The following is a 27,289-nucleotide window of genomic DNA, read 5'->3' as shown; positions in this document are numbered from 1 at the left end:
ATAATGAGTTACTAAATTTCAAGTTACTTTGTGATTTACTATTTATTTTCTCTTTCAAAAACAAAAGTATTAGTATTGGTATACAGTAGGACTCAAAGGAGTATTTGACCTTTTTCCAAGTCACACACTGTGCAGATTTATAAGGAATCACACCACAATCCTAGACCAGAAAAGTATACAAGATGATGGGAGCATTTATTTGCTGCTAACCTCAAAGAGTAATATGGGAGGCCAATGCACTCAATTTTCACAGGCTTCACTAATAAACATACTAAGCTATTCTCCATAATAAAGACTCATATCTGCTATCAACTGACATTAATCATGGATCCCCAAATGCACACTTTATAGCTTCTGTCATAAGAATAATTAACTGTTTACTGTATTGTTGTTTGGTGCATATATATGTATTCAAAGAATAAACTAAGAGCAACAAAAACAATATTCATTGAGTCAACAAAGAGATAATGGTAATTATATCATTATCGGTATTGAGAAACATAATTCTGAAGCACAAGGCTGACACGTGGCACACATCTGCCAGGCACTTGGACCACCTGCAAGCCCCGTGGGTAAAGAAGCAGACAGGGATTTACAGCCCAAAAGCCCTACAGGAGGGCAGTGATTAGATTTCAAAGATATTTTACAAGTGTGGGCAAGGCTGTTGAAAATGAATCACCTGTCTGAAAGGGATGAGGCTGCTGTGAGTGGTACCTCCCCAGTCACACCTGCATGGGGCCATGAGCACAGAACCTTGACTGTGGAAATCACCTTCACAAAGGAGCCTTGACTACTTCACTCAAGGAACCAGCAGTCATCAAAAAATACATACACCCTCAAGCCCTGCTTTAAAAAGGGTAAATTAGAAGTAAAATAACAAAATAAAACAACTAACGCTTTATGTAATCAGTGATAATAGTAGTACAATAAAAAAAGAGTGCCTTTTATCTTTGTGATTACTATAATTTATACGTTATACACCTTTCATTCAAATTACAAGCTACAAAATGGCTTATTCCTTTTAAAATGAACAAGTAAAAATTATAATTCATCTTACAATGTTCTTTTCCCATGACTATGGTATTATCACTTGTCACAGAAAAACAGAACAATAGAAAAGGTTTGGCAGATAAATCAGCCCCAAACCGACTATCTTTAGTCTTTTTTTTACTTTATGTCAATCGTCATTCCTGACTTTAATGTAAAATGAATTATGTCACAGTAAAAGCCATCACATTGATTTATCTGAATGCTACAGATAGCTCAACTAAAATCTCCTAACCACACTCAGGATATTTAGGATTTGAAAACAAAGACCATCTTTCTAAAGCTGATTCTGAGGTATTTTACAAAACAAATCTTGCAATCCTGCAGCAAGGCGCAAATCCTGTTTTGATGGACAGCTAATTAGAGCACCTGGTGCTCTGGCCTGCGGTAATTAATACCCCTAAAAAATGAGGCAATCTTTTTAGCCGCTGTTTTTCCCTAGGCCTGCCATAGAACCATCCATTTTATTAAACTGATTCATTTCATTAACTAAATTATGATAAATTTCCGTGTGCAGTGGACTGGCATCCCATCCGGGGGTATACCCCCCTTTGCCCCATGTCTGCCTGGTTAGTCTCTGCCTTACACCCCCCTACAAGATGAAGCAGCTACAGATAAAAAATAGAATTCTCAATATCTCATGCTCTGAGGGGGAAGGATCCATTTCCACAGATTGTCCTGCTTTCTCATTACCCTGTTCATAGAGCGTCAATAATATAAAATGTGAAAATACATATATAAAAACTAGAAGTGATACAATCCATACATAAAGGATTTGCTGCCAGATGAAAAACACCTAATATACTGTATTTTATGCTTCATTCAAAATAGGTCAATCACACTTTACTTAAATAGAGCAGATATATTGTAATATTGAAGAGAAACCACACCAAAAAAAATAAAAGTAGAACTTCCAAATCCTTGAACTGCGAAGGTTTATATTCTATATAATTAATCACTAATCAGCCCTAATTAACTTTTTGTCACAAATTACAAAACATTTAGTCAGCAGTGCTTTCAGAAATCTGGGTGTATAGAATAAATGTTTTGTCTAGTCAATGTTCAGTGAAACATGCTATAGCATTAGCTGAAATGATAGTTTCCATCTGAGTCACTACCTGCTGACTGCAAAAGGGACTCAGTATCACAACTGTATTGTTGAATTTACAGTTAATTTAAAATATACTGTGAAATTAACATTAACAGTGATCTTGGCCAGCAGTCTGAAACTGACTGCTATAATTTGTTACAGGAACAGTCTCCATTCCTCTCACAAAATCATTTATGCTCCCTAAGAACAACAAACAGAACCTAAAGAAAAATAAGGCTTGTCTTCAAAGTGCTGGCAAGAAACCAAATGTGCTAAAATGGAGTATTTATTGGCACATACACTTGAATTTAGCAAAAGTAATCCCAAAATATGTTTTTCCAAAAGATAAGCCTTTATACAGTAGTCACATCTCCTATTATTTCACCGGGAATATTTTGTGAAGGGACACTAACTAAATCAAAATTTGGTTTTGGAATGTACTGTAAATGCTGCCACTAAAGGCAAATGAGCCAATTCCAGGGGTGGCCATACATGCCCAGGCCAGGCCATGCTTCACAGATGAGGAAGCGTCCTTTGAAGTGCTTGCAGTTGTTCTTTTTTAACCCTTCCATTACTTGAGTAAAGGTTTATCTTGGTCTCATTTGTCCATAAAACACTTTTCCCGAACTCTCCGGACTCATCTTTGTTCACCCGAGCCAATTGTACAGCAGGAGTGGAGGTAATGTCATGAAAGGCCAGCTCTGGAACTGGTCCACTGGTGTAACCACACATGACAAAACTCATGGTGGCAGCAACAGAATGAATTCAGAAATTTACAGAAACACATACGGTAGGAATAAAAGTATAGAAGAAAATGCTTCCGTACTAAATGGGCAGTACTTCACCATGCAGCATGACAATGACTCAAAACATACTGACAATGCAACTAATGAGTTCATCACGAGAAAGAGGTGGAAAGAGACTGGCCAAGTCACTCCCCAAATTTAAAACCAATTCAGCAGCATTTACATGCTGAAGTAAAAAAAAAGTCAGAACACCCCAAAATCGCAGAGGGTCTGCGGCAAAGCTTCTCAAATGATTACATAAATAGTTAAGTGACTCAATGGGTTACTGACTTCATGGAGTTACTGCCTCAAAGGGGTGTGTAACTAAATATTGACCTTTATGCCTAAATACTGTTGGTCACTTAAAATCACTAGGTTCAACATGAACTATGTTTTTGTTCCACTATGATCAAATGAATGCATGGAATTACCCAAAAATAAAACATACAGTGTATAGTAATAGATATATTACATGCAGTATACTGTGCCTATTGTTCATTTGCATTTCGCAATCACATATACAGATGCAGCCATTCAAAATGCGCGGGCGATACCGCATTATTTTCCGGTACGCTGTACGCAGTCTACCGCAAGCTACCGGTAAATACCGCGAGTTACCGGTAAATACCGCTAGCAAAATAATAGTATCCGGAATTTCCGCAAGGTGGAGCTAATAAAGCTCAACCTCTCATGTTTGAGCTGTAGCCATCAAAGTCTTTAACGAAGATATTAATAATAGTATTAATAATAAATGACCTTGGACAAGCTGTAAACTCAAAGTATTGCCCTGGTCCACATTCTTTTTTTCATTGACCGTCTTTGTAAAAGTAACGCCACAGCATTTCGCAATCACGCATTTTTTTCCAATCATGCAAAGTACAGTGATTCACCATGCCTTTCACATGCTCATAAAAGAGATTGATTTAGGGACATAAACATATTACCGTATGCAAACTGTACTGTATACAGTATGTATATGTATATTTAATGTCTTAACTGTGCCCGTTTAAGTATTGAATATTCATATCTAATTTTACCACTGAAGGGAAATCTTAGTAGCTGAGCATAAAAACAATAGGAGCATACTGCAACGCGTGTGAAGGCCATAAACGATATTAATTTTGGAACATAAACATACAGTATATGGCTGGTCTCGGTACTTTAAAGAAAACATACACGAAACATGGTTTCATTATGACCAGAATCTTGAGATATTTTTAACTTGATTTACAGTATTTGAGAGGTATGTCTTAACACCGATACTACAGTGCTTAAGTACTACTCACGTATATGTTTCTAGGTTTATATTATGCATTTCATACGGTCAAATTACTTTTGAGCAACTAATAAGAAGCGCGAAACGGTATGCGTTTTACTTTCGTTTCGTGCTGGGACCCGTGGATTGATTAGAGATATCAAGTACATACAAGTCATTTTTTAAATGTTGTAGTTCGTCTTGAAAAAATGTTACGAGTACATCATCTATCAACAATTACACAGGTTCTGTTTCCATATTGCGGATTTTGGTTACGTAATATTATTTTCTAGATTTCACGTTGTGAATATATGATTTGGGCAAACAGAGCCGCAAAGAAGTACATTATGGGTTGTTGTTTTTTTTTTGCAGTTTTATCTAGAACAAGCGATGCTTAAACCTTTGTCTGATTCTTGTGAAACTATCCACACGACAGTTACAGTACCTAGGAGTTGACTTCAGTGATGTCACTGATGGGATGTTTCTAAAAATCCATCCTCTGTAAAACGTCTTCTCTAGTTGTCCTGCATATGTATTCGCTAATGAAGCTGTGTGTTCTGAGCCTGGATCTCTACATTTCTGTATGAACCACCTTAGAGGGCTAAAGACAGCTTGTGTTTAAATTGAGTGTAAGGCAATTTATGCTTCTAAAGTCATGGTCAGCATTTTTGTACTGTGCTGTAAACTTGTTCTGTGCCTAGTCACATTATTTTATAGCGTTTTCATAGCGTTATCAAATCTGGTGGCGCTGTGTTAGTTTCCTGACTCCCATGTCACATGGTCTGTGATTGTAACCTGTAATACCGGTTTAATTCGTCACAGCCAGCACTCCGGTTGTAAAGTAGAAGCAGGCGAGATTTCCAGCGAAAAACACCTCCCCCTTCTTCAGGTGTGAGGGTCTTCTGCTCAGAATGAAACGCTAAAATGTAATGTAGGCTCTGAATGGGTTCTGACTTGCTTTAACAAAATATGTTTACAAATCCTTTCACCTGGCATTTTCGTAGTTAGAAATTATGGAACGCTCTGTTAAAAGCAAGGGAGTTTTTATGTCCGTTGCAGTTCTTTTGCAACATGAATATAATTATATCGTTATTAATTTCTTGAGATACGCGATTCCATATTATATTCCCTTTTAATCAAATTCTAAAAGTATGCTTGTTGACTCCGGTATCGCGTTAGTTAAAGACTTCGATGCTTAAAATGTTTAGGAGAAATGGAATACTGGTGTGTATGTTTTCTTTAAAGTACCGAGACCAGCCATATACTGTATGTTTAAGTTCCAAAATTAATATCGTTTATGGACTTCACACGCGTTGCAGTATGCTCCTATTCTTTTTATGCTCAGGCACTAAGTAAAAGGAGATGCTTCATATTGCTTGACTAATTTTAAAAACTAAGTTAGAAATGCAGACGCTCCCTCGGTGCGCTGCTCTGGTGCGCCGGCTCTTACACAGTGCCTGTCTGCCGTAAGCGTTACAATATACATACCCAACACTGCTTGTACCCATCTGTCATGCAAATAAAACACCTTGAATTGAATTGAATTGAGGGGAGAGGGGGGAATACTAAAGGCAATACTGGCTCAATACCCTCGATGGGCTTTGACGTGCTAATGCGTTGGTTTAACAGTCCGGGTGTGGCAGGCTTCCAATGTCAACTCGACTCGATTGGAAGACAATGAACGTATTTTGTGATATTTAGAAATATAAATTTGTTTGGTGCGAGTGAGGTTTTATTTAATCTCTGACCAAGGGAAACGTTTCATTTTTTCAAAGAAATGTTTGTTAAAAAATAAAGTCATAGTTCTATGGGATTCAATCACAGACCATGTGACATGGGAGTCAGGAAACTACTGTAACACACAGCGCCACCGGATTTAATAACGCAATAAAAACGCTATAAAATAATGTGACTAGGCACAGAAAAAGTTTACAGCACAGTACAATAATAAATGCTGACCATGACTTTAGAAGCATAAATTACCTTACACTCAATTTAAACACAAGCTGTCTTTCTGTATGAACCTCTAAGCTGGTTCATACAGAAAATGTAGAAATGCATTAGCCTGATTATGATTAAAAAACACATAATTAAACACGCGTTTGCGATTTAAATCAGAACACGATTTAAATCAATATAAATGTTTATATTGTAACGCATACTGTCCAGCCTCCATTTCTCTATAAAAATTTACTCTGTTGCACACACACACACAATAGAAGGAGGAACCGCTGTCAGAAGGGAAGATATGTTCAAAATATCGCAAATATCGTTCATGTTGCGATATTTTGAAATATAAAAGTCAATTTATTGTCCATAATATCGCTATTCTATTTTTTCGAAGAAATGTTTGTTAAAAGAAAAGTCCGGCACTAGCTGGATTCGATCACACAACCTCCCAGTTGCTAGTCACGCACCTAGACCAGTCGGCTAGAAGACAGCTCGCATGAACAGGCAGGCGAAAAAGCCCTACACAGCCCTGTCGCAGCACACGAATACCGTTATTAAATTCTTTAGATACGCGATTCCATATTATATTCCCTTTTAATCAAATTCTAAAAGTATGCTTGTTGACTCCGGTATCATGTTAGTTAAAGACTTCAAAGCTTAAAATGTTTAGGGAGAAATGGAATACTGGTGTGTATTTTTTTCTTTAAAGTACCAAGACCAGCTACAGTATATACTGTATGTTTATGTTCCAAAATTAATATCGTTTATGGCCTTCACACGCGTTACAGTATGCTCCTATTCTTTTTATGCTCAGCTACTAAGATTTCCCTTCAGTGGTAAAATTCAATATCTACAACGGGCACAGCAAAGACGTTTTTACTGTAAGTCTTTCTACGACAGACCAACGGACCACGAGTGCCCCTGTCGGTCAACCAATCACGTACTGCGGTGCCACGCGTCATCTTGCGTCATACTGAGCGACGTCACCTGCGGTACGTGTCTGTGACGCGCACTTTGAATGGCTGCATCTGTACTGTACAAAGTGCTGGACTGTAAAGCAAAAATAACAATTTTAGCTTTGCTGTCTCAATACTTTCGAATGTCATATCATATTGCATATAACCAAGGAAAAGCATCACTGATCTCTTGTACTTCCTTTTAGTTTTCCAATAAAAGCTAGTCTGATGCTTTGAAAGTTGCTTTCACTGGTCAAGAGATTAGCAGTTGTAGATGACGGAATTCTCCAGTAACTATTTTAGTACTCATTCCCCAAGGTATTCTTCTCTATAACAATGAATGTCAGCTTAGTCCATTATCTGTGTTCTGACAGTTGTAACTGTCAGTTGTAACTGTCAGATGTGGCCCTCAGTGGCTTTTATGTACAGACAAAGAGAAAACAATCCTGGAACACTTTAGCTAACTTCAAATGACGGCTTGCAATTTGGTGATTACACATGCTTTTTACACCTTAAGCATTAACTGGTAATTACTTGAACTTCAGCATGTGATTTAAAAATTCATTGTCCAATTCTACATTAGTTAATGAAGAATCAATCCGTTTGTACAATGCTGCTCACAAACAAAACTCAGGAACAAGAGTTAAAAAACCTAAGGAAGACAACACTCAGTGTAAAAACTTAAATGATTTAAATCCATTTAACAGCTAACTTCATTATAGGGCATGCTCAAAACACAGTCTTGCACACAACTATATTCCACACAGCACACAACCTAAGCAACACCTTTAATTAACCCTTACACAATCCACTAATCACATACTTAGGCATACATAACTTTAAAGGTGCACTGCAGTCCCAATTTCTATTGTTCTATTGTAAATCTCGGTAACAAAATAAATAGACAGAAATGTAAATTTGACAAATTCCAAATTAAGCACAAAATTGTGAAGGTACTGTACAATTTGTTGTTGCAAACCATGGGCAAGAGCAAGAGTTGTCGTGAATTGCGACGTGAAGTTGCCCTTCCTGCTCACTAGTTACTGTAATAACTAGTGTAATGTGATGTACATGCGAATTAGTACAGGTTGTGCAGCAGATATTTAACCGTAGAAATGTCATCTGCATGCAGAGTTAACAAGTAATATTTGTCTGCAATTTGGAGGTTTAACATGTTAGTGTGTACATTTTATTTTCATTGTGGTTTGCAATGCACTCATCAATGCTGATTCTCCTAACCCCAAACTATAAAAATATAATTGAAGTTCCCCTTTAAGTCAACTAGGTCACAGATAAGACATAAGACACAGATAAGATAAGAATACAAATCAAAGCAGCATATTCCAGATAGTGTGTTGCAGGTAGAGGCCCCAGAAGAGTTGGTAAACAGGGTATAAATGAGCGTATAAATGAGCGTGGTACAGACAATTGAATACTATCATTAACCATCATTTAGTTGTTCATTTCTGATGCATAAAACCATCTCACTCTGCCTACAGTACCTTCCTCCTTTTCACATCTCCTCTGCAATTTACCTACATCAATATCTCTAAATCTAGAAGGAACAATTTATGATGTAATCTTACCTTGCTTGTGTTCTACCCATTTTCAGGCTCTTGGGTTCTTCAAATCCTGTGTGCCACATACTTATCACTGGATTATGGAATCCATTTGGGGAAAAATTTTAAAGAACTTCGATTCTTCCTCTCACAAGCAGCAATGTCAGGTCTGTCCTTCTAGGGTACTTGCTGTACTTCTCTGTCAGCAGCACAAATCAGGTTTTGTGATCATGCAGGCAGTCCGGACAGGAAGGGCTACATTCATTCAGATGTACAGAACTGGGAAGTGCAAAACATCACTTGTGTGTCTTTGATGGCTGAAAAGAAATCCACCTATGGATCTTTTTCTACGTGTAAATTGACAGAATGAAGAAATTAAATAGCAAGATGCTCTTAAGAAAAAAATGCAGAAATAATTATAATGCATACACTGTAATTGCCCTCTGTGTGGCATTTGCACACTCCCCCGTGTTCACATTTTCAGATTTTCGACAGACACACTTGCTAAGTGTGCAAATTAGGAAGGTCTGTTAAACATTTCCACTGGTTATGCAAAACATTAAAAAAAGTGCTCAATTAAAATTTTCAGTAAAAATTATTCTGCATTATACTGTATGCAGCTGTCTTCATTACACAGTGAAGATCTTCTTACCACTTAAGATATATCATTTTTACATTCGAATTTAACAGGCATTACATGTTTTTAAATATAATTTATAGCAGGGACTAGGGGGAATTTGTTTTCAGAACATTGCCCTACAATTCAAAACATAATGGTGTTTTGAAAGAGGGAAGCTGCCTGACCTGTGCTCCATCCTCTTCAGTGCTTCATAACACACTGCTGACTACAATGCTTATTAGGAATACAAATCAAAGCAGCATATTCCAGATAGTGTGTTGCAGGTAGAGGCCCCAGAAGAGTTGGTAAACAGGGTATAAATCTTTCCGGAATCCAGTTATCCATTTATCCAGAATGCAAAACCAAAAATGAGAACCAGACAGAAGTAAAATTATAGTTACAGAATATCTTACAGTCAGTAATTTGTGTCAGCATAAATGCATTTTTATAAGCTCACAAGGCTGGATTGTATTAAATTAAAATAGCCCACAGAAAGATCCAAACCCTGAAATAATAGTAAAGCTGTTAAACCATTTGAAAATGTATAAAAAAACATGTGATTATTACAATCTGAAAAACTAAAGAAAAAGCAGCAAAAATTATATATTTTCTTTTTTGGGGGTGAACGTGAATTTTGTTTGCATCAAAACAGAGTGCTATCATTGGCTGTTATTGACAAATACAAGTGAAAGAAAAGCTATAGGAAAGCACAGGATGATAATGTAAAAGAGCATACAGTACCACATATTCCATGCTGGGATACCTATTATACACTTTCACAAACTGAAAATTAAAAACAAAATCACATCTCTCACACCTCTAGCTCAGTTCACTTTCCATCTCGGTCTTCTTCAGAAGTGGGACCTTTGGATACTTCTTTCACTCCTCTGTTGTACATTCATTATAGCACATTAACTTCACTGCTCAAGACTGAAACACTGTCTTTCCCTCCTTTTCAACACTTTGTTTTAAAGTTTCTTGCTTGCTTAAACCTGCTTTAACAAATTAATTAAATCTACTAATAGTTTTCTTGGTTTGGTCTGAGGGTGGGATCTTAACATCTTGAGTGATTTTGATTAATGAGCTTTTGTCTTCTAAATCAAACTATTTCAATTATAAAATAACAACTGCCTCAAAACACTTTAATTAAGATAAAACAAGGTTAATTAAACTTACTTAATTTTAAATTGAAGAGAGTCCCATATTTGTAGTGTTTTGATCCACTCTATAGAATCTCTATTAAATTACTTAAAAAGGAAAATGATCATTAATTTGTTTCCACACATGTTGTCAATAGAAATAATTTGCATTGGTCTGAATTTTGACTTTATCAAGTTGTTCTTATGTTCTTATGTGGCAAACAGGCTTTAATAAGAAATTTAGAATGAAAATTTAAGACTAAAAAGCAGGTGTTTTATTTTATGTGCATCTAAGATACAAATGTTGAAAATGGCAAATCAAGCATTAGAATTTCAGAAGGTTTTGACAATGTAATCAAAGGTATTATTTTCCCAACTCAACAACACTGTGCATACTTTCCGGCATCCTTTTCTTACTTCTCTCCTTGAACTCCAGCTTTTTACTTATGATACTTCACTACTTTGAAGTTACTTTCCTTGTACTTTTAAAATGACTTGCAATACAACTCTTTTTAATTAAATTCTCTATTGTTTTTTTTAAACCAACTTCTTGCTTTCACAACTAAACTGCTGTGTTCCTTATTTTTCTTCTATCTAAAACCTCCAAATGGGTAGTGTAGTGCCAGCTATCCATTTTCCTTTAAACACAGATGGGCTACAAGTTAGAGGAAGTCATCCAACCTACTAATCTAAATCTAAAGATTTCATCCGACTATTTCTTGAAAGTATCTAGAATATCAACTTCAACAGCTCAACTTGCTCCAAACTGCCACAACTTTCTGTGTAAAAAATACCTCCTGCTGCCCTTCCTGCATTGTTTGATTTTGAAGAAGACCATTTGGTTGACCGTGTGTGAATCACACCTTCTCATTGTCTTTCCTGTTCAAGACTAAAAAGATTCAGTTCTGTCAGTGTAGGATTTTCCCTTAAGCTTAGGAATTTATTTGCTTTGTCTCCAGACTGGTTTTCACTCAGATCAGACTGGATACTCAGTTACTCTTTTCAGTTCATGCTGCCTTTGACACAGTGAATCATTCTATTTTCCTGACAACTCTTGCTGACCTGTAGACATTTTATTACTTTAATGGGCTGATACATATAATTTAGGGACTCGGTGTAAAAAAAACATAAGAGGAGGATTGTAAAAAAAAAACACATGGAAACACAGACAAGTCTGTTTCCTTTTGTCTGCTTTTTAAATTTCACTTTCATTGTTTTTTCTCTAATATGATCAAGTTAGTTGTTGTTGTTTATTGGATTAGGCACTGATTATTACCTACGCTATAAAATTGGCACTTTCCATCTCTAAATTTCTAAACACACGAAGGAAACCTCTGACACTAGTTGAATATTTTGAGATCAGGTGTGTCACGTGTGGGCTGAATCATCGATTCCCTTTCAACTTGAAACACAGGGCTTGTAAAAATGGTAATACTATGTCACAGAATAGAAAAACTATGAGGTCTCCAATACCTGTGTTGGGAGAAAAAGCAAATAAGCCAAAAACCAGCATCTTCCAGAAACTCTTCTAATACGATTTTCTCAGATTAATTTGCAGTTCAATAGTTTGGAGAAAGAAGTCTGGAATAACCTTTAGTAAGATGGAGTAGAAGTGTAATTTGAATTAGTATTTCTTATTGTCTCAACTTGAGTGGCTGACAGTCCTAAAACCAGGCAATGGCTTAGGAGGGATAAGCCTGGGTGTTTCTGCAATGGTGAAAATGGGAGTAAGGGTGAGAAGGCAATATAAAACATGCAACTGGGTAAGACTCAAAATGTCATAATACATAGAAGTGAGAGAGATTAGGATTAAACATCCTCCCAAACATTAAATTACCATTCCATTTCAGAAATTTGGACAGATTTTAATTAATCTAGAGCAGAGGCATAATTTAATTAGTTGTTGGAGAATGACAATCTGGCTCTAAGTACAATCTCAGAACTCCCAAAATATGTGAGCAAGGGCTCCATGATGCAACTATCGAATTCTTAATTTATGAAGTTTAAATAGAATATGTATGAAGACTTGATAAGTACAGTGAAAGAAGGAACAGGGGACTTGAAAAGTTTTATGGAAGCCTTGCTAACATTTCCAAGATGAGATGTGTGGACACTACATACTACAACATACTTTGAAGAATATTGTTTTTCCTGATAAGTGATGAAAGTGTTAGTGGAACATAACTTCTGAAGCAGATGGAGCCTGGCTCCCTGCAGAGACCCCCCAAAAGTTGGTGGAACACATCGCAAAAGGCCGATGAGGAACCCAAAAGGGGAACTGGAGATAAAACATGAAACCCTTTCTTCTGTAAGCAGGTGCATATTTCCTAGGCACCACTGTGCAGGTGGAAAAGATGGGGGAAGAAAGTCAGGGGCTGAGACTGCACCATGCAGGATGCCAGCAGGGAACGGGGGAAGGGAGGGGGACCCATGCCGCCGCTGCCTGCGTCTTGACTGGGATGCTGGAAGGGCTGTAGTGCGGGTTATGAACGAGAAGCCGGAAACCGATGCAGACCGAGCCATAGGTCCGTTAGAAAAACAGACATCGACAGCCAGGTTCCTCCCCCTTTTCAGAAAGAGTTGGAATGAAAAAAACATGAAGGACAGAAGACATTGTGGGCACCAAAAGTACTTTGGACAGGCCGCCCAACAACAAAAAGGGGATGAAAAGAGAAGAAAGTAGAAGTGAAAAGGCAGATCATGTGACTTTAATGAGACATGAGAAAGAAAGTAGGTGGGACAACCCCATCCCACCCTCTATTCCCCTGCTTTTTCCTCTTTCCTTCTGAGCACAACTGTATCCCCGGGGGCATCCGCGGAGGCACACTGTCATCAGGACAGGCCGAGGCACGGCGACTGCGGCCCCTCGGAGTGGTTGCGACAGCGTGGGAGAAGAGACACATTTGGCGAAGGGACGTGGGACCGAAGGTAGATTTGCTGCAGGAAGAGTTGCTGAGATGGAAGTCGAGTGTCAGGGCTGACTTGCGAGAAGGCTGGTGGGTTTGGGGAGATGAAAGGGGGGAGGCTGATCAGGCACTGGCTGCTGTGGGGACCGGCCAAAGGGTACAAGTGTCCGAGACAGAGAAGTGAATGAGAAGACCATGAATCTGGGTAGAGATGATAGTGCATGTGAACTGGAGTCCTGGGGAGGGTTGAATTCTAGGAGATTTCAGCTTCCAAAATAGGCTGCATTCTGTGACTTGCTGAGATAGCAGGACTGTTGTGTTTTGTTTTCCCAACAGGCAGATAAAAAAGAAGGAAGCCACAGAGAGTACTGCAGATAAGGTTTGATGCATCCTGAATGGCATTGTGTGAAAGCAAAATGAACAAATGGTATCGCCAGAATCATGACATTTAAACATAGGTAGGCAGAAGAGGGTGATAATAAGGTTTGTCCACCCTCTGAACTTTCATTTAAATCTCCATACCTTTATGATGCAACAGGTGCGATTTTGTGGGGAGACTTAGGAGTATTCCCAATGTAATTATAAATTGTATAGTAGCCTTTGTCAAAAGGATAAATTCTAATCATTTAATCATTCACAACTCAGTAACCTTAAACTTAATTACACACCTCTAGCAATGCAGTCATGATTACATTATCTTTTTTTTACATTACAGGCTGTTTTATTATATAGAAAATATAAATGCAATACAAATAAATGTAACTAATGCTTAGTAAATTTAAATGTTATGTTTAGAAAAAATACAAGAAGTGACTTATAGATGGTTTACATTTTCGGAGACCATAATCAAGCAATCAATATCAAGATTTTATCAGCATACATATCCATTAATATGTAAATATACAGTAAATTAATTAGTATAGAGGCTGTTAATTTAGATAAAAAACAAGTACACACAAGTGCAAAGGTCTCAGATAAGAAAAAAACGTTATTATTTTATTATTTTAAAATCTTACCTCCTAATATTTCATTTTCATCCTCTACTGCACTGGTATCCTTCCGTTTATGAGGCTGTAAATCCTCTTCGTGTTCAGAATCTTTAGCTGGAAGACATACCAATAACATTTCTGAAACACATAGCAAGTATCCCAGTCTCCATGTTCACACAACATAAACTATTCACACTATGAAAAATAATCATAGGAACAACCTTTTCTGAGATATCAACCATGAATATCATTCCAGAAAAATCAATTCAATTTTTGAACCCAAACCTTAAAATCGGTGCTCTTGTTTAAAAGCAATTTAGACACGTACTAACTACAGACCACTTTGGCAATACAACTTTAATTCAGATACGTAGAATGTGATGGCACCAGCCCTTAAGAGATGGGGAGCATTTAGCTAGTTCTTGCCATAATGGTGAGGCTTCAGGTGGGCACCTTTATCATCAATGTTTCACTGACATCTCCATGACATCATCAAAAGGATAAACACTCCCCTTGAGACAGAGCCATTGACTCTTTCTGTAGCTTCTACTGCATATAATTTGATCATCATCAGCGGCACCATTCCAATCTACTGCTGAATGAAAGAGTATGGTCAAGCAGATCCAGTCTTTCTCCGTGGATCCACATTGCTCCCTTAATTGTCTTACTCTTATCTTCTACGAGGCCTGTTAGTACAATACTGTCTTTTTGTATCAAGATTAGAATGCCCTGTGTTAATCCATTTTCATGCTTTGCTTAGCATGTTGCCGTTTGTTTTATTTTACTCTTCAAATGTCACAAACTCTTCTTAACAATAGAATCCATTCATTTTTCGTTCCGTCCCATCTTTGGAATTCCTACCTTTATACCATTCCAAGTTTCTTTATGCAGTTTGAGGTTTCTGAAATATTCTTGCATGCAGAAAACATATTTCACACTCGTTTTTAACCACAGAGATCATTCTTTAAGATTTCCGTCTTATGACACAAAGGTAACTTTCCTTTCTAAATTGTTTTCCTTTTTGAAAAGTCTTCCAAAAGTGCCCAGCTTTATCCTCCTATTTGTTTCACATCAGCGGTGTTCATCTGATACTTTCATTTAGTCCCTGATTGTTCCAGTAACCAGTAACTGGTAACTTTATCAAATGCACTTCCAGATTATGCAGGCTTGTTAAAACTAACTTTCATATTTTAAGTTAATTTACAGTCCCACTTTGTTCCGGCATCATTCAAAACACATCACATTTTCACTTCTTCAGAATATGGAGCAAATTAACGGTGCATTAAAATGTGATAGATATGGCGTATAAACATTTCCTTTGAACTTCAGTCTAGTAACAGCCACATTAACACCTGTTAGGCTGACTTCACCGTATCTCAGATGCTGAACACGGCAGGGTATATCCAAGGAAAATCAAGTTGCTGCTACACTGTAGGTGGTAATAGTGGAACTGTAGATAACACTCTTCCCACTGAACCAAAATTACCAAGCCAATGGTAACCGGTAATATTGTGCTTTAGGATGTATTGTTCTTCAGATGAGACATTAAACCAAAGTCCTGACAATTCATCCTGTGGCAGCCATCACTAGTCAAATCACATGTACAGTAGGTACATCAGTTGGCCAGTTCCAGAGAGAGCCCTTCAAGACATAACCTCCACCAAACATCAGATTGGATCAGAGATTAGAAAGAAGAGTTTTGGAACAACACTTTAAAGACAGAAGAGACCTTTAAAAAGTAAAGAAATAGTTAAAGTGTGGAAAAAACAAAGAACACCGCCTGTGAAGCACGACTGGACATGCACAGTTGCCTCTGAAACTGATGCACTTATCTTTATTGATGATGTAGCTAATGATGGCAGCAACAGAATGAGTTCCGAAGTTTACAGAGACATTTTGTCTGCTGACGTAGAAGAAAACAGTTCCATACTCACTAGGCAGTAGTTTACAGTGCAGCATGACAATGATCCAAACCCCCAGTTCTAATACAATCATGGATTTACATTTATCATTTGCATTCATTTCCTGATCACAATACAAATTGCTTGACTATAAAACAATAATGACAGTTTTGACTTTGCTATCCCAATTGTTTTGGAGGGCACTGTATCTAGCAAGCAGAATTCACCATTAGGTAACCATTAAAGCATCATTATGTAGCTCTAACTACGTGTACAAGCTGAGTGCTGAGCATTTGGAAGCTATGACAACTGAGAGAATGGGTCATTAAGTCCCTTTTGAAGAGTCTTCCATATTTCAAATTTACAGCATGTACAATACATACCCATGAACCTCCCTTGTAATGGTTTGCTTTCTTGGTTTCCATTCACAGCAATAACCTTGGCTGTATATTCCTTATTGGGAAGGAAGCCTTCAATTATAACTCTGTTATCCCCCTTAGAGAGCTGTAATTCATGTGCCTTTCCTCCTGCAATTAAAGAAAAACAAAAGAATTATAAGAAACAAATATTACTATAGGTATAGTATGCCTTTCCCACTTTGCTGTTATTTCTGGCTTACCATATTACCAAGGCTTACTGCTTTATAAAACTGCTTCTCTTTTACTACTATGCATTAAAAAGTAACAAATATGAAAAAACAAGACATTTCTTCAACTATCAAGTTTTCTAGAGCAGCAGGAAGCCTGCAGGCATTGTAAGTGTAAATTATCTTTTACTGCACAAGGTGCATTCATCAGCAGTGTGCATGCTGGAGACAGCTAGTCAGGACAATCTTTCTGTGTTTAGAGAGACATTCATTTTAAATGTAACTGATGGAAAATAGATTTCCCATAAATAGAATTAATACACCATAACACACTGCTTTGGCAGTTGCATGCTAAAAGAAATGGAATGAAATCTATTCCCAAGAGACCATGCATGGCGAGAACATTTTTCAGGCTGAAGCCTGGTACGTAGTCCACTGTGTTAATTGAAGATTTTAAATGTCAGAAGTTTGAAAGAAGATTAGGTGATGTTTTAATTATTTAATACTGTTCAACATTCATTTGCATTTTTCATTCAGCCACCAAAACATGACCTGATGGATGAAAAATTGGAGAAACACAGATATTATATGATATTATATAAGGCATAATACCCAAATGGATAGTCAGAGAAAATCTTTTGCAACAAATCAGCAGCAAATTATATTGAAAACAAGCCAATTTACAGATGAGAAACTCTGAAGACTTCAGTCTCCCCTTAAATCCAGCAATTGTATGCATTACTTCACCTGAAACATGAACTAACCTGAAGTTACATACTATATTTGATGTACAGTAATAATGTATTCATTCAACAGTAACAAATAAGTCCTAAAGACATAAACGCAAATGCCTTCTTAAACTTTCATTTAATAACAAAAAACTCCAAGCTTTACCAAAACAAATAAATCTTGTCTTTGCAATCTCTCGATATACCAATAGTAATTATATGCTTTCAGGAGAAAATATGCATTGGGAGTATGAATTATATCTATTACTATTCATGATTAGAGTATGGTAGGGCACAGAAAAGAAATTAGGGCTTTTGAGAGATGTTTTTCCACATGTTTATATAATTCTGCTTTCAAAATCATGCAGAGTGAATAAGTTGGGGAAAAAGAAGTAGAAGACTATATAAAACATGAAGGTTTTCTAGTTTTAAATATCTTATTCACATATACTGATACTGAGCTGGAATCTGTTGCTGGGGACAGGGAAGTCTGGGCTGATCTACTCAGCTTGCTGCAACCGCAACCCTCACCAGGAAAAGTGGAGTGAAAATGGATGGATGGATGGACATATATTGACATACTGTATATACTGGCACAATTTCCACTGGATCATCATGCCCACTACACACATAGCAGTGGATCTGAATGTAGAAATTTTGAAAAAAACATATCCTTAAGACTCCTTATGCGAGGGTACAAGTTGGAACATGAACTGAAGGTTGAGGTCCTAAATCATTGCTCTAGACACAGCTTCAATCCCAGCATCACAGTTTATGACTTGTTTCTCTGCCTCTGAGTCAACCAAACATATATTTCTTAAATGAGGTACACCGATGAGACTCGCATCCCACAATAGGTTTTGTTTTCAAAACCTAAGCAATAGAACTGTTCAGACGGCTCTTCTTTATTGACTAATTATAATGATTTAAATTCTGGGCCACTGTGGTGGACCAAAAAGAAAAACTGTGTTTATTAGAACCAGTGCAACAGCCGTGGTTCATGAATTCATAGCAAACGATATACAAAACATATAAGCAAAAAAACCCAAAAACGTATAATAAAACAATGTGGTAATGAGAACATTTATAGACTTTGATGACACTTTTTGCAGAAACACAAAATACATATTTAATACTAAGGATTCTCCAGTGAAATGCAGTACAATAAGAAAAACTGTTAATACTCAGTTCAGGTACTCCTAAGATTTGAAAAATGCATGATGGAAATTCTACAGTATATAGCAAAGGTCTTTATTTAATCGTATGTCAAGTGTGAAGATGAATAGATTGTGAACCTGTGCAAACAAGCAATACTATGCTACTTGATGGTTTCCCATAAGAAATGAGATTTCACATCCTAATACTGTATTTTAAAAGAGGAAAAGGAGGTTTTGTGATTCGGATGGAAAAAGAATTGTCAACTTGAGTTTAAAACATAGGATTTCTCTCAGTAACACAGTCCGGCACAAGCGAATGTGCTTAGAAACGCAGCTCCAGGATAAGAACAAGAAGAAAAGGGTGTGCTAGGCATATACCTTACTGTAACACAATCCGTGGACAAAATGAAAGCTTTGAAGTGTGATCGACATGATGCTACAATACCAAGTGTGCTATTTTTGTTGTGGGTTCTGGCCAAACTTCAATAGAGATTTGATACCATAAAATAATAAGCATTAACTCACACTCTGTTTTAAATGGACCAGGTATAGCAACAGTCTTCCCTCTTAGCAGGAAATACAGTATTTTACTACCAGCAAGCTAACTGTTTCAGTCTATTACTAAAATCAATGGAGAGAAAAACATGCTATTAAAATATTAAACAGTAGAAAAAGGGAGAAAAAGATACGTTTAAGAATGACTCTTTTCTTTTAGCTAAATAAAAGCCACATTTTGACTGAGCACATTTTCCAAGAAGAGAGCACCTAACTGAATTATCTTTACTGCACACATATAAAAATAAGATAATGTTGCTAATTAATTCTTATTCTGCATTACAGCCTGCACCCTTTAGAAAATCAGCAGTAGTTTGCACATGTTCACAATAACTATTTAAGTATTTTATAAAGGAATATAGGTGTGCTTGAAGAAAATCAATTATCTCATTCACTCAACTAGCCTTGTTGCTAAGGGTGCTGATTTCAGCACTGGCCAAATTAAGCCTTGCTTTTAAAGTCCAGGAAAACGGAATGGATACAAAGAGATTTTTGTTTAATAACATTACAGTATTAAAAAATGGTGCCTTGATTGAAAATACATGTAAGAAGAGGTTTTGTCCACACACAATAAATTAATCAGTTGCTGTGTTTTTAAGAAATTGTTCTCTATCTTTTGACCAGATCTGTTCATATTTTTTGTTAGCACAGGGAGGCTTTATATAATGTCCAGCAAAGTAAAAGTACAATGACAATATTATCCCTTGCTCATGCTCTCAAGTTACTCATTTGTATTTTTTATAACTGTATACAGTATATTATACAACTCTGATTTAAACTGAAATGTACTTTGTGAAAGGTAAGAAGTCTGTACACAGAGAACTGAGTATATATATATGAATGTGATGTATGTAATAATTTAAGTCTAGAATTGTACCAATGTCTAACACTGGTATATGACTGAACAAACTTACAATTAGACATATCATCACAAAGCACTATGAAGGTCTTCAAAAACATCTTCTTAGAATAACCTTTTTAGTTTTAACACTCTCCAAATTAATGACATGCAAAAAACAAGTAACACTCTGTAAAACATACACAGATGGTATGTACTATACATATGTGGACAACAGAATGTTATACATTATGAAAGCATTCCTACCTGATTCTGTATAATAAATAAATCTATATCTTTCAAAATCTCCCCTGGGTGACCTCCATGTTACAAGTAATCTGCCTGGAGACAGCACTTTAAATCGTAATCTTCTTGGAGCAACAACTGAAAGACAAATGGAAATTCAATATTAATAAGTGAATACGTCCCATAGGAACTGATAATAAATTTAAGTGTTATTAAAATCACCAGAGTTAGATATACAGGCAGATGACAGGAGGGGATTAATAATATAGAGTACAAAAACATATTTAACAAAGACTGTTATTCCCACAATGTTTTTAACAATAAAAAGACAGACTACAACTTGACAGGAGAAGACATAGACAATGAAAATGCCACAAACGGTACATGGAAGGCTAAGTCATATTTTCTTTCCATGGTGATTCTTAGAAAAGAGTGAGGATTACTGGCTATATACAGTATGAGATAATGACAAATACTTATGTCTCCTTTAGAGACTGAGCTGTTGTTTCTTTCTTTTCAAAGAGTTTACAAAGAGTCGAGTCATTTATTGAAAGGGCAAACCAATTTGGTCATACTCTATTTTAGCAGTTTGGTCAGATCCTAATGAATGCGCATCCGAAATATGAAGAGAACATTTGACGTGACTTGCCTAGCTGAGGGATGGCAGCCCAGCCACGAGGATAAGGCCACCCATATCCCCACTCATTATTGAGGAATGAGCTAGGGAGCTGCTCCAAGGGTGTATATGGGAAGGCAGGTGGGGGTGTGAAAGAGATATGTAAAGGAAAGTCCTTGGTGTAAAACATATCCATAGAGCAGAAGTGTGCTAGATTAGGATCAAACCTTCCTCCTCAACTTCTGTTATAATCTTCATGTATTGCGAATAAGCAAAAATACCTAATGAGCATGAGCATGAGCTATTTTTTACAGCAAAAGATTGTTTTGGTCTTAGCTTTAGATCTAAGATGTTTGCACAAGGCGATATTCAATTTAATTCAAAGCGGGTGCCAGTTCATTGGCATTCACACTTAAACTAAAATGTTTTACAAAAGAAAATATGACTTGTTTTTTATAAATGTAAAATGCATATTTTGGAATAGTCTTCCAAGAATCTATTCCTGTTAAGAAGAACACAGAACTGCAAACTACATGGGCATACCACTTACACCATTCCTCCTTCTAAATTAGTTCAACTACGGTCATAAGCATCACCAAAACAATCACTACCACATTCCCATTTGACACTGAGACAATCTGGTAACAAAAGAAGAAAACACGAAGAGTTTCACAAACACTTAGGTTTGTGTCATCTTGTTCTGCTGTTAAACGGCAGACAGAAAATGTTGTGCCAAAGTACTCTTTACATATCTAGACGTAACAGCAGTAAATATGCTCTGTTTGAGGACAAGAAGGGTATTTAACATTTCAGTGATACATGGACTAAAGAAATACATACGCAGAATGACAAAATTGGAAGTCTAGGTATGTAAAGACAACAGTTTGGCACATGTAAACAAATGTGGTTATTATAAATAGATATGGTCTGACAGTGGGATAGGTATTTCAGAAAAAAATCTATACGTAGGTAGATAAATGATAACAAGCATATGATACCAAGCTCACCAACCTGAGATAGGGGGTGGATACTCTGCAGGGCTTTATTCTCTGTGAAGCAAAAAATCTCCCTTCTTGGGGACAATTAATCCAAATTCAGTTGTAACATGTATTTACACTGTTTTTTTACAATCTGTGGGTGGGTTGTGTTTTTTACACTGTCATTGTGCAGTAACTGCAAATTTGCCACCAGTAGCAACCACAAAGAAAAAACTTTGATGTACCCAAATTTAAAAAAAATATCGTCCAGAAAAAAATGAAAATATGATTTTACAGACAATAGGTTTCAAAGACAGATGGAGAATGCAGACACTAATAAAAGGGCTACAGTTTGTTTCACATTTTTAATTTTCAGTTTTTGAATAACTGCATTTGAATTGGGCTGACAAAGCACAAAAAACTTTATAAGCAGCATACACAGAATTTATAAATGAAATGGGCACAGCATGAACTAAAACATCTTTAAACTGCAGGCATGCCATACTTACATAATGAATAATTAAAACGTACACGTAATGTCCATTTACAATGTATGTATAAAGAAGTCTACAGCACCAGTGTTTGTGGAAAATAACTTGTAAAATAATAATTAACATGCTTTCACGTTACTTAATTTTATTACTCTTCAGTCCCTTTGGTGATACTGTTTTTGCCTTTTTACAAACCAAATTACATTATAATGCTTTAAAAGAGCCACATCCATGTTTGCTATATAAAAGACATAAGCAAGGGATGCTGTATGATCTATAAATAATAAATGTAACAAAAACCTTTAAATTATTCAGTCTTTGATGTGGTTGTCTTTGATTTGCCTATAACAGCTTCTAAATAAGCTGATTACATGTACCCAAAAACCTTCTGAACCCTTTATCATCTTTGCTTACCTATCAGAAACTTGAACATAGATCCTTTTAGCCCTTAGCTTTTGCTAACTTATTAAAAAGCCCACTGAACTTATTAATATATTATGTCTTCACAAACTGTTCTTTAAAAACAAAATAGGTAGAAATCAAAGTTTAGAATGACTTGACTGACAAGATGTATAACATGTATAATCCATGACAACTGATGGCAATGATTTGCATTTTCAAAGGGTTTTAAACCTAATCAAAAAAGGAATATATGTTTATAGTATAAAGCTAACTTGACACAGACAGAATACTTGGGACTAGCACACTGCAAGATTCCCCTCACACAGTATCCTGCTGAAATGTATTCAGTCTGTCTTAAAACAATACAAATCAAGAGTGTCCCTTGAAGACATTTTTCTAAAACAGTATGAGGTTTAATTGCCATTAATAAGGAAAATATCACATGAAACAGGAAAAATATTTCAATGAGATCTTCCAAAAAAAAAGACAGATTACTTATCGAATCTTTCAGCGATTTATACATAAGATCATACTGCTTTTGCTGAAGAAAGGGGGGTTGGAATTGAAAGAAAGTTGAAAGAAACCTTAAAATGATATTATCACAAGCCATCCTCATGTTTTGTTTTGCTTTTTAACTTTTCTTTCTTCTCTGTCAGAATGCAACATGTAGAGAGTCGGCTACTTCAAAGTTATTGAGCTCCTCAATTATGTAGTGGTGGAACAAAACGTTGAGGAATTTGGCTCAAGGTCTGGTGTTCCTGATTTGCCAACCTCTCTTCTTGGAGCTACTTGAAGTGGTGCACTTATTTTAAAGCTAAAGTAGTGCTTTCAGGTGGACACCTGAAACCTAATTCCTCTCATTTATGGCCCAGTAAAAATAAGATGGAGATTGACATGAGCATTTTTTTTAGCACATGGCTGAATGAAGAAGAAAACACATGAAATGAAACAACATTATGGTGGTGAAATGCTTTGGCCAAATCTGCACATCAAAAAAGAAACCTTATTGATCAGTGAGATTACTTACCTTGACCCTGAGCTTGGATAGTAAAATGTGCAGCTACTGCAAGAAAGACCAAAGGACACCATGTCCTTATCCTGAGTCCAAAAACCTTCATCCTTATCACTGTATGGCTGGAGCACTCAGCATGCCTGGAAAGATACACGAGATGGACCATTCACAAAGTTGGTGTACAGGCAGGCACTGACTGAAATCTGACACCTGAACTATTCAGTGTTTAACCCAGAGGTCTCCTAGTACCCCTCTTGACAAAGGAACTCAGGTTTGGAAACCCCAAAAAAGAACCAGGAGAGGGTCCTTCAGTTGTCACTTGACGAAGAGGAACCACAGCTCACGAATTTAGGAATTTTCACATTTCTATGGAATGATCAAGAAAAAGTGAACTGTCTAGAACCACAACAGTAATTCAACACACAATAGGAGACCCCCATGAACCTTACACATCATCCAAGTGATTCTGGATGGGTCCCACTAATGTTAAATTTACTGCAAGGACCTTAAAAACATGTGTTTACATATTCTTCAACAAACAACAAGCCAGTTTACTGGAAACGCTTGGCAATGTAATCTGAATTGTAGAAAAGCTGCCAGTTTATTTCAACGTTGTCTTTTTATTGTCACGATTAGTTAACTTAAACCCCAAAGGGAAGTTCAAACACTTTTTTCTTTTTTTTTTTGCTTTTGTTAATTTAATATGATTTGTTTTGATTTTCCAAATCCATGATTCGAAAATCATGAAAAATCCGTTTTTAATATCGGTCATTTATCAGCAAGAAAATTATACAGAAAACGATAAAGCAAGAAGCAAAAGTCACTACAGCACCTACAGTACAATAAATCAGTGGTGACAGCAGAGGTTATGCACCCCGACATAGGCGTTACTAACATAAATCTTAATTTCAAAATTAAATCCCATGTAAAACCTAAACTTGTTATAGGTGCCATCATTTACTTTTACTCTTTTTTCAAATCTTTAAAGAAATAGACTGCGCGTAATGTACGTATATACTTAGTTATTGTCTATTTTGTATTTTACCATGTCTTTTTTTAAACAGAATTTACAGTACAAAAACTTTCAGTTGTAAATTTAGAGGTACTATTTAATAAATCGTGTCTCCAAAAACGTTGCAGAGCTTAATAACATCATATAAAGAAGACGGATCTTAATTATTTTATTTAATCTCTGAAGACTTTTGTTCTAAACAACTAGTGTGCTTCTAAGGAGCCTTTCGCTAATCACAGTAGGGACCAGAGTCCTGGTGTCGTTGTCAAATTTCATATCACCATGTGATCATCTTAAGCCCTATAGGAAATTGTATCTTCAGCTAGTAATTTTAATCCTCCACGGCGAACGATCAAAAGATATCTAAAGCTCTCAATACTTTAACATCAATAGATTCTAAAAGAGTCGAGACAAAACATTAATTTCAAGCAAGTCTATCCGTCGCCATAGTGACATACTCTGAGTGTTGTCTACCATAGAGTTAAATGAAAAATACAACTATAATTAACGTATTAGATGCAACAAAAGCTTTGATTTCCTACTTTAACTTTCACGTTCATAACTGAAAAATACGTGCCCTGCGGTAATACATGTAAGAAAATAGCTATAACTACAAAGGTTTGACTTGGATGAAAAAGTCTTCATTTCTAACGTAATTCCTCCCTAGAACGTGATCGGTAAGAGCTTGCTTTTTTCCGTAGTAATGAAAATATGCAAAATAAAAAAAGAATTAAATGTTCTCTAAAACAATATGCATTTACAGAAAAAAACTGACAAAAAAAACTTGCATTTGAAATCTATTATTTCACCCTTAAAATGGAGCGTAGAATTAATTTGTCAATTAATAGTAAGGTAAAACTTTATTAAGTACGACAATTCTGAGCAGTTTTTTTTTTAATACACTACAATTGAATTATTGCATTTCCTTATAATTCGGGAGCTGATAAAGAGAAATTAAACAACATAGCATACCTTTCGAAACATGTATATTATATTGTTTTCTCTCAAGAGGATCCTGAGAATGCACGACAGTTGCTGCCTGTCCCGGTTACTAGCAAATTCTCTCTTTCTCCGCTCTGTCAGTCCAGGCTTGAGCTGAATGTGGGTGTTTCTCACGTCGTTATTCACCCTTCCCTCAAGCTATTCATTCCTTCACCTCGTTTCATCTGAAGAGAGGAGGAAAAAGAACAGAAAAAAAACCTCAAGCAGCCAATTGCCGAAGATGGGACGAACTCCAAAGCATAGGTAATATTTGAACGCCCTGGGGGCAACATTCTGCGCTCCAAAGGTGAGCGTCAGTTAAAAGAGTTTTGCTACAGTAGGACGAACAATTTAGGAGATAAATTACTTTTGATTCAATAAATCAAGGAAATACTTAACACAGTAATAAACAGCAATTTTAAAGGAAATGTGTAAAAGAACCTGGGTAGTAGTATAAGCACTAGTACTCATCATTTGTTTACGATAATAATGGTTATATTTTGTATTGAAATGCCTGGGTTTTGCCATCCAGTCAAGCTCCATTAATTGCGTTGCTGCACTGTAGCGTTGTCCCACTTGTGTATAATCCTTAAACAAAGAGTTAAATCACTCGGCTAAAAAGGACATAAGTACTGTATAAGCAGTGATCATTCCCACAGGCGCTTCAATTACTTGCCCAGTGGCTTAATGTGAACCTGTGGTGTAATGTTCTTTTCAGCGGTCAATTCGCCTGCTGGATCTATAAAACCATTTCATTAACAGCAAATTAATTAACGTGCTTTCACGTTGCTTAATGTGCAATCCCTGACTTTTTTTTTTGCACAGTTATTCTGCTTACAATAGAGGCACGGTAAAGCTTGACGAAAGTATTAGAAATGCAATGCAAGATCACACACAAGTGCTGTAGTCAAACCCAATTCGTCCCAATTACACAAAAAATAAATGTATCTAAAATTTTCCGTTTTCTCTATTGTGAGTTTAAGGGTTTTGTACAAAGTTTCAGTTAACACTTTAGTTCGCTATCCAGTTTAATCTAAATGTATCCATATTTAATCCTCAAGAGGTTTTACACTTAATACATTTATGTGCAAGACAAAGGATAGATAACAAACTTAAATAAGCCAGAATTCTGTGGTTTTATTTCAGATGCTGAACAGTGCACTGACATACCTAAAGAGATGTCTTGCCCAAGCCACATACAGAAACAAATTATAAAATGATCAACAGTTACTGATAAGAAAAAAGCTATTATATTCTGAGGTAAGGACTGGCCTCAGATGCGAACGAAATCCAGTTCAGTCAGTGGCTTACAAATAAAATGGAGACAAAGTGCTGCCTGAGAAAGGGCAGGGTTTTCCAAAGGAGGAGGAAATATTTTTATGGATGAAAGCAAAAAATGGGATTGGCAACAAGGTGCAGTAGTTAGTGCTGCTGTGTCCCAGCTCCTGGATCTTGGTTTCTATTCTGGACACAGGATGGCCTCTTTGTGGAG

At 36.4% G+C, this 27,289-nt stretch overlaps 1 protein-coding gene across 1 annotated transcript in view; it reads right to left on the bottom strand.

Moving 5' to 3' along the window:
* col14a1a (collagen, type XIV, alpha 1a) overlaps nt 1-23,910 on the bottom strand; it is a 109,158-nt gene extending 85,248 nt beyond the window's left edge. Inside the window, exons 1-4 of the mRNA XM_088929557.1 lie at nt 23,820-23,910; nt 20,328-20,444; nt 16,580-16,723; nt 14,323-14,409 (exon numbers count right to left, since the gene is read on the bottom strand). Coding sequence (XP_088785683.1) covers nt 14,323-14,409; nt 16,580-16,723; nt 20,328-20,444; nt 23,820-23,910 — 439 coding nt within the window. The remainder of the gene's footprint in view (nt 1-14,322; nt 14,410-16,579; nt 16,724-20,327; nt 20,445-23,819) is intronic.
* Nucleotides 23,911-27,289: the final 3,379 nt, after the last annotated feature.

This window comes from Atractosteus spatula, chromosome 12 (assembly GCF_055471065.1).
Source record: "Atractosteus spatula isolate fAtrSpa1 chromosome 12, fAtrSpa1.hap1, whole genome shotgun sequence".
NCBI classification, from domain to species: domain Eukaryota; kingdom Metazoa; phylum Chordata; class Actinopteri; order Semionotiformes; family Lepisosteidae; genus Atractosteus; species Atractosteus spatula.
Note: the sequence above shows the minus strand (reverse complement) of the source record. Positions and strands in the feature narration are given on the sequence as shown.